Source organism: Mixophyes fleayi, chromosome 6, assembly GCF_038048845.1.
Source record: "Mixophyes fleayi isolate aMixFle1 chromosome 6, aMixFle1.hap1, whole genome shotgun sequence".
NCBI lineage: Eukaryota > Metazoa > Chordata > Amphibia > Anura > Limnodynastidae > Mixophyes > Mixophyes fleayi.
In genome coordinates, this window is record NC_134407.1 from 165,751,071 (window position 1) to 165,760,080 (window position 9,010).

Sequence of the window (9,010 nt, forward strand, 5' to 3'; positions counted from 1 at the left end):
ACAATGCTCTCTGAAAACTGTGCAGGCATTGGGATTGCAGTCCTTTGGGTGTAAATTGCATGTCAGAGCAGTCTGAACTGCAGTTGATACTACTGACCATGTCCACAGCTGAGGAGTGTAGGCAAGGCAATGATGTTTAAGTCCTTATGATTTTCAGAGTGGTTTGCTCACATTCAACTGAAAGTTGTGTTAGAAAATCCTGTGTGAACAAGTCAGTCACTGATTAATATACCTGTGACCCTGATAGATGTGAAAACATGTATCTACTCTTTCTTAATATGATTGAAAAATATAGAATTTGCTTGGAGTAGACTAACCATAACCTAGCTACTTGGAGTAGACTAACCATAACCTAGCTACTTGGAGTAGACTAACCATAATCTAGCTACTTGGAGTAGACTAACCATAACCTAGCTACTTGGAGTAGACTAACCATAACCTAGCTACTTGGAGTAGACTAACCATAACGTAGCTACTTGGAGTAGACTAACCATAACCTAGCTACTTGGAGTAGACTAACCATAACCTAGCTACTTGGAGTAGACTAACCATAACCTAGCCACTTGGAGTAGACTAACCATAACCTAGCTACTTCGAGTAGACTAACCATAACCTAGCTACTTGGAGTAGACTAACCATAACCTTGCTACTTGGAGTAGACTAACCATAACCTAGCTACTTGGAGTAGACTAACCATAACCTAGCTACTTGAAGTAGACTAATTATAACCTAGCTACTTGGAGTAGACTAACCATAAACTAGCTACTTGGAGTAGACTAACCATAACCTAGCTACTTGGAGTAGACTAACCATAACCTAGCTACTTGGAGTAGACTAACCATAAACTAGCTACTTGGAGTAGACTAACCATAAACTAGCTACTTGGAGTAGACTAACCATAAACTAGCTACTTGGAGTAGACTAACCATAAACTAGCTACTTGGAGTAGACTAACCATAAACTAGCTACTTGTAGTAGACTAACCATAAACTAGCTACTTGGAGGAGACTACACATAAACTAGCTACTTGGAGTAGACTAACCATAAACTAGCTACTTGGAGGAGACTACACATAAACTAGCTACTTGGAGTAGACTAACCATAAACTAGCTACTTGGAGTAGACTAACCATAAACTAGCTACTTGGAGGAGACTACACATAAACTAGCTACTTGGAGGAGACTAACCATGAACTAGCTATCACTAGTTTAACCGATAAGTGTCAATAATATGAAAATTGCTTTGGTCATTGAGGTTCAAATAATGACTGGATATGAAGGTATTAAGGTACTTTAAACACATAGCTGCCCTTCCACTTAGAAAGGGGTCCTGGAAGGTCTGTTAACTTAATGTATTTGTCTGCATTAACATATATCATACAAATATGTTAATACAGGTTACCCTAATTTACCTCCATAACAATTTTCTCGCATTCGAACCAGTTCAGTGGTTACTTGTTCCGTGCAGAAGACACTAACACAGGGTGCAGGTATATACATTATCCTCCACTGTTCTGAGCACTGCAAGAGCTAGCAGAACAGGAGGAGTAAGCGCTAACCCCTATACCCACTGAGAGGAGAGTCATCTAATTATAACACATTTCAGAGAAACTGGAAGTAGCTACAACAACAGAAAAACTACGCTAATCATATAATAATTCTATACTGTGATAAACCCAAAGTGACAGGTCCTATATAATCACGAAGGAGTATGTACAGCATGAAATGTAAATATTTCAGAAATACTTCTGAATCTAAAAATCCAATCCATTGTTAAAAATATGAATATGGGTTTGTTTTATCACATACATTGTACTAATAACAAACTATTTTCAGAGAGCTGAATATAAGAGCTGGAATTCATTAAAACAGTAACGGTTAGATTTAGAATTGGAAGTAGGTCCACATATGGTACATAAATATGAGCTTTGCCGCACTGAGCATGCACAGTAAAATGCAGCCACAATCATAATGACCCCGAAGCCTGGAGTAGTGTCTTGGAGTAGCGACAACCATGCTTAAGTGTAGCACGCCTCCTGGTGATGTGGCCCAGTCTGTTATAGTTTATCTTAAAGACATGGTGTAAATATATGTACTGATGATGATGACATTATCAGTATGTATCTTTATTGTTTTCACAAAAATAAATAAATACATTTTTAAAAATTTTAAAAAAATAAGTAACCAGCACCGCTGCCATAGCCTGGGCTGCTCACTATTCAAGCCGGAGGAGCCTAAAGGGTGACAAACTAGCAACAAACTATGCCAGGTTAGGTTGGTCATTCTATCATCATCATCTATTTATATATATAAATGCCAATATTTCCGCAGTGCTGTACAGTCCCTGCCCCATTGGAGCTTACAGTCTAAATCCCATAAGATACACACAGACACAGACCGAGAGAGATTAAAGGCAATTTAATAGCAGCTAATTAACCTACAAGTATGTTTTTGGAGTGTTGGAGGAAACCGGAGCACCCGGAGGAAACCCTCGCAAACACAGAGAGAACATACAAACTCCACACAGATAAGGCCATGGTCGGGAATCGAACTCATGAGGCATAATTGCTAACCACTAAGCCACCGTGCTGCCCTATTCTATGACAGGGAGAACAGCAACATGGGGCACCCCTGTCATAATGTGGATCATTAGCCAGAAATTGTGCCCCTTCCCTCAAGGGCAATCCAGTCAAGTTCTGAATAAAACTGGAGCTCTTCCTGGCACCCCTTTGGTGTTTGGTGCTATGATAAAGGTGTTTTGTACAAAATAGATTAAGTACTGTTTTGGAACTGGAAGCTCCAACACTGCCTGCATAGGGAATGCTAGTGCTTGTAGAACTACAAGTGCCAGTATGTCCATGGCAGCAAAGGGTAGCTGGAACATTTAGTTCCACAAAAGTAACTAATGATAAAAAAAAGATATGGAAATTAAGAGCCCCATTAAGGAATGTAAATGCTGATACATATTTTATGTTAAATTGCTCGCTGCAAGCCCAGAAACGGACTATACACCAGTGAACACAAGGACATCCAATTCATCTTCGAACGCAAAGGACACTTCCGACAGCAGCGTACGATTCAAGCTTTAGCATCTCTAAGTTACATATTTTTCTGTCGTATCACTTGCACCAGCTACAGAGCAGGTGTAAGTTCCGAGTGATAGTGATGACAAGTGCTTATGCATGCTAGAACATAATTTTGTTTGCAATTAAAAGCATCTGTAAGAATATATTTTATGTACAGCAGGCATTAATAATATCCTTATAAATGTATTTCATAGGGGGGAAGAAATTAACCCCCCCCCTCCATTTTTTTGTGTGTTTTCATTAATGATTATATGACATTATATATATAAGGTGACAATAATTGTTTTTTTTTCTGTGTATTCTACTGGGACTTTATACCCCACACATGTATTGTACTTATCCAGCAGTGTGTTGTGTCAGTCTCGATATAGCAAATGCCGTATATTCAGAGCATAATTACACCCGTATTTAACAAGAGACATTTCTTCAGAACTGCTTCTAGTTGGATACAGACGTGTGTATGCCTGAATTACATGAGTGTTTTAAAAGAATGCACAATGGGCTTCATTCTTTAAGGAAAGTATGTCAAAAAAAATGAGTACGTTTTTTCCTGGACAAAACCATGTCACAATGCAAGGGGTGCAAATTAGTTTATTATTTTGCACATAAGTTAAATACTGGCTGTTTTTTTCATATATCACACAAATACCTGATAGCTTTAATTTTACCCTGAAATTTAAAGTTGATCTAGGACATGCTCTATCCAAGCTATAAATCTGCCATCATATTTTAAATGGAGCTCCCCCTCCAATCCAACATGGTTTTGCCAAGGTGCAAAGTTACTCTTTTTTTTTTTGCTTTCCTTTCCTAAATAAATCAGGTCTTGAATGATTGGGTATTTTAATTAGCAGATGTTTTGTTTATTTATTTTTTTCCCCATATTTTTAATATATCAGTAGTTAACATAAAGTTAATGATGACTGTTGTATCTTTACTCTGGCCGCACCAAGATACACTGAGAGCAGATATTGATGAAGTCACATATTTACATTGTCTTTTAAACTGCATGTAACTTAAGATATGCAAGGCTGCAATTTTGTTGTCAAAAGTTTATGCCTATGTTGGGCTGCAAAATTGCGCAAAATTGCGCCTTTCTGTAAATCAGGCCTTAAATGTACATGCAAACTAACGCTAAAGGCTGGCTAACACATGAGCTGGGTAAAACTGCATAAAAGTTAATGTACGCCTTAGACGCATTTTAATGCATCTAAACATATTTTCCATGGGCTTTTCATGCGTTTCGCTTTTCCCAGTGCAATCTATAGTTAGCACATTAGAAATAGGGTGTGCTGTGTTCTATCATTTTAAACGCAGTGCTAACATTTCAGAATGCTATGTTGGGAATAAGCTGATAAGAAACCATTCCTCCTATTTTGAACAGGGAACAGGGGTAAATTACTCCAAATGGGGGTAAAAATGAAAATCCTGGGGGTAATGCTGCTGATTCACATGCTGTCAGTTGGATTGCAGACCCCTTTAAATGTGAAATTGCTGTTGTACCAGAAGAGCCTTAAGCGTTGGCAGAGGAACTTCTTGAGCTTCGATGCAATAATGAAGCACGTATTACATTTGAAAACAAAGCACATCTGTCATATTTTTGGATGTCAACAGCTGCAAAGGCATTCAAAATTGCACATGAGGAGGCAGTCAAAAAGTTGCTGCCTTTTGCAACAACCTACCTTTGCGAATAAGGATTTTCCACTCTAACGAACATAAAAACAAAGCTGAGAAATCGATTGGACGCTGAAGACTGTATCCAAATTGCTCTGACATCAAAATGCCCCAATATTGATGCTCTCGTATCAAAAATGAAGCAACATCATTTCTCCAAAACCTGAAGTTTTGAAGTTGAAGCTTTCAAAGAAATTTTGAATTCCAATAATTAATAATATATGATTTCCTTCCTTTCAAATCAAGGGAGTAACGTCGGCGTATCTAAATATATTTTGGGGGTAAAAGGTAAAAAAGTTCCCTGACCCCTGCATTACAGGTAACATAACCCCTACCTATAAGCAAGATTTAGACATGCATTCTTTTTAAAATGGAATTAAAACACATGAGCAAGAGTGATTAAGCACAGGGGAATTAAAATGCAACACCATTTTTTGTAATCACACCGGTTTTCATCAATATATGGTCTTACGTAAGCACTGTGCAAACCACTGCTAAGGTTCCTAAAATTCTCCTGCAAGCTTTTGTGTGTGTGGGCCGTTTTTGAATAGTGGCCTACAATCACTGTCACGGGTGTTTTCTTAAATCCAGTGGGTAACCAGCCTAGGGAATTAATTTACTATCATACTGCTGTTGGACAACAAGAATGTGCAATCTCCTAGGCCAGAGCAGGCTGCATCCCATGTTAAATTTTATATGCATCTGTCAGTAAAATGTGAGTTTTTCAAGACATGTCCTTGTAAAAGTAGGATTTGGGTGCTTATCATTCCAGATTTTAAAAAATACACATATGGCTTTAAACATGCGCATCAACCCATACACATAACTCAGCATATATATATATATATATATATATATATATATATATGTATATATATATATATATATATATATATATATATATATATATATATATATATATGTATATATTAAATCTGCGTTCTTTTTATGCATGTGTGAATGAGCTCAGAGACCACTGTGACTCCATTCTATGACACAGAGAAGTAATAGAACAAAGATAAAAAACAGGTACATGTAAAGGGGCAGAAAAAACCCTATTGCCCTATAATGTGTTAGAAATAACCATATGTCCTTTATTATGTCTTTTCCTTGTTATTACAATGAATACAGAACAGCCATGGATATTAGAAAATTGATTAAATATAATTGTCTTATGCTATATTACTTATATTTCAATATGTTAAGCTAGTGAACATGTGTGCAAAGCATTCCTGAAGACGCACACTGGTTTACTGCAGATATATAGACCCAAGGGGCCTGATTCATTAAGTAATCTTAACTTAAGTAACTTCTTATTTAAGTCTCCTGGACAAAACCATGTTACAATGCAAGGGGTGCAAATTAGTATTCTGCTTTGCACATAAGTTAAATACTGACTGTTTTTTAATGTAGCACACAAATACTTGATAGCTTATTTGTACACTGAAATTTAAAGTTGATATTTGTGTGCTACATGAAAAAACAGTCAGTATTTAAGTTATGTGCAAAACAGAATACTAATTTGCACCCCTTGCATTGTAACATGGTTTTGTCCAGGAGACTTAAATAAGAAGTTTCTTAAGTTAAGATCCTTAATGAATCAGGCCCAAGAAATCTGTAACTTGCCAAAACAATCGCATAACGTTTATTAAAATACCGAGGTGCAGAATATTAGAGAGATAGATAGATAAATAAACAGACAATAGTGAGATAGCTGGACAGATGAATAGCTTATAATAATATATTCTATAAAGCAGAGCAAAGAAATGTCTATATTTTGGCATACTATGGGCTAGATTTACTAAGCTGCGGGTTTGAAAAAGTGGAGATGTTGCCTATAGCAACCAATCAGATTCTAGCTTTCATTTATTTAGTACCTTCTACAAAATGACATCTAGAATCTGATTGGTTGCTATAGGCAACATCCCCACTTTTTCAAACCCGCAGCTTAGTAAATCTAGCCCTATGTTTTAAGCTGATAAGGATAGGTTCTCTCTCAGGTTCTAGCATGTTGGGTTTATTAGTGAGTTTCTCCTTTTATTTTATATAACTGTTACTACTTACATTGTTATAGTTTATTATTTGAACACTACATTATATTGAAACAATATAATTAAAATATATTTCTCATTTTTTGGGAAATCCCTTTCACAAAAAAAGTGCTGGGCAAACCACATTAGCAAGTAAAACCCTTCTACACAGGAAAGCAATTTATGTAGCCAGCATGAATTTTTCACATTAAAACTTTCAGTGAAATATCTGGAATTTAATCATTTGATCTACGCAGTAAAATATGCCACATCAAGCACATCAATCTAATGAGATAATATAGTGACTAACAGCTCAGAAACTTGTAAAGTTCAGCTGAGCAGAGTAATGCTGTCACCTAGAGATATGGGCTCCAGCAATATGTCAATTTTAACAAATATAATTACTAATTCCTTTTTTTTATAGTTCAAAAGCATCTCACACAGTTCCGACAACTTTTTAGCACTTTGTGTTGGAGCATGCCAAAAACAAAGATATTTAAAATAAATTACTACTGAATTAAATCCAGTCTTTTTATTTACCTAGAACTACACAGCCACTCATATGCATTTTCTTTAATAAGAAATAGACATTACAAGCACAACCATATAACTAAATAAAATGATTATACTACAGAATTTGGTTGTTTAAATATTTATTTTTCTTTTCAGTTGAACACGTCTTTTCTTCCTATAACACACAGCGTTACTGTGACAGCAGCAGTCACTGTGCAGGCTGCCTAGTCCTCACCTGTCATCCTGTTACTGTTCCCTCGGATTTCTCCCAGTCCTGTGCTCCACGTGCTTCTCCCTCTGCCACGCAGTCTCCAAGGACTAGTGATGGGTAGTTCATGAATGATCAGTTCAAAAGGAACTAATCTTCAAAGAGAACAAACTCATTTAGTTCACAGCTCTGGCAAAGATTAGTTCATCAGGAAATAAAACAAGTGGGAGGAGTTAGACAGAGATAAAGCAAAGCAGCTCCAGCAGACTCACTCACTGTCTCACTCACACTGGCTCTTTAGTTCCTGATGCTGTAAAAGGAAAGTAGAAAACACAGTTCATGAAATACATATCTAATAAAAAAAACAAAAAAACATCTGGGGGTAAATGTATCAAGCTGAGAGTTTTCCGGCAGGTTTCTAGTTATCATTTATTTAGTACATTCTACAAAATGACAGCTAGAATCTGATTGGTTGCTATAGGCAACATCTCCGCTTTTCAAACCCGACGAAAAACTCTCAGCTTGATACATTTACCCCCTGAACATTGCACTGGCTAGCCACAGCCTATGTGTGAGTCAAAGTGTCTGTGTGTGTGTATCTTCATGCTACTCACCTTTTTGTGATAAAATCATTGTTCTATTGGTCAAGGGGTCCAAACTCTTGATGCTGACTTTGGTACTAGGTTCTGAACTCCCCTCCCCCTACACTCCTCATCTGTGCTAAATATGCTACTGCTACTACAGATGCACTATTATTTAGCTCTCTCATGTAATACTCATGAGTCAGTACCTCTAAACTACCACAAGTGGTACTGCTATGCTCAGACATTGTGTGGGACTCTGTGGAGCTGATCATTGAACGATTGTCTTCAGTCATTCTTCTGGCATAGTAGTTCACTACATTGTCTAGTTCATTTAAATCATAAGATAACTACCATGTGTGGGACTGCTGCATTCAGACATATACACTGTGTAGAGCTTATTGAATTAGAACTAGATTGTCATGATTCATCCTCCTAATATTTTAGCTCACTCCTTTATATCCTTCTTCTAGTTCATGTAGTTCATTTAGATCATTTAGTTAATTTAGCTCATAAAGTCACAATATACCTTCCCTATCAGCTCAAGACACAGTGCTGAGTGCTGCATGCTATATACTGTAGTTCTGTTTACTCCACCATATAAAGGGGGAGATGTATTAAACCTTCAAGAGGGGTGTGATGAAATGTAGCACATCTAATGACTGATTGTTATTTTCTGTTGAATCTATGTATAACACTGTGAATATTTTATGTAACCTTCCAAAGTGTATTTTGTTAACAGACCTGAGTCTGAACTAGGCAAGTGTCAATGGTCTTTTGAAAGTAGCCAGCTCCAGAGACAGATCTGGGAGTAGTTTGTGTATGCAGAGGAGTTGGACTTAGCCAGGCAGAAAGAGCAGAGGTGAGAGATTCTCTGAGGTGCCCAAACATATATCTAAGTGATAGATCATTTACTTCGGAA

At 36.9% G+C, this 9,010-nt stretch overlaps 1 protein-coding gene across 4 annotated transcripts in view; it reads right to left on the bottom strand.

Annotated features, from left to right (window-relative positions):
* IKZF3 (IKAROS family zinc finger 3) overlaps nucleotides 1-7,753 on the bottom strand; it is a 66,606-nt gene extending 58,853 nt beyond the window's left edge. For 2 of the 4 annotated variants that reach the window (XM_075177095.1, XM_075177094.1), the window contains exon 1: nucleotides 7,535-7,751. Coding sequence is in view for 2 of the 4 variants with exons in the window: in XM_075177092.1 (XP_075033193.1) it covers nucleotides 7,535-7,541 (7 nt within the window). In the remaining 2 variants the exon portion in view is untranslated. Of the gene's footprint in view, nucleotides 1-7,534 lie in introns of all 4 variants that reach the window. The other 2 variants (XM_075177092.1, XM_075177093.1) reach the window with 2 other exon arrangements.
* Between the last annotated feature and the right edge of the window lie 1,257 nt (nucleotides 7,754-9,010).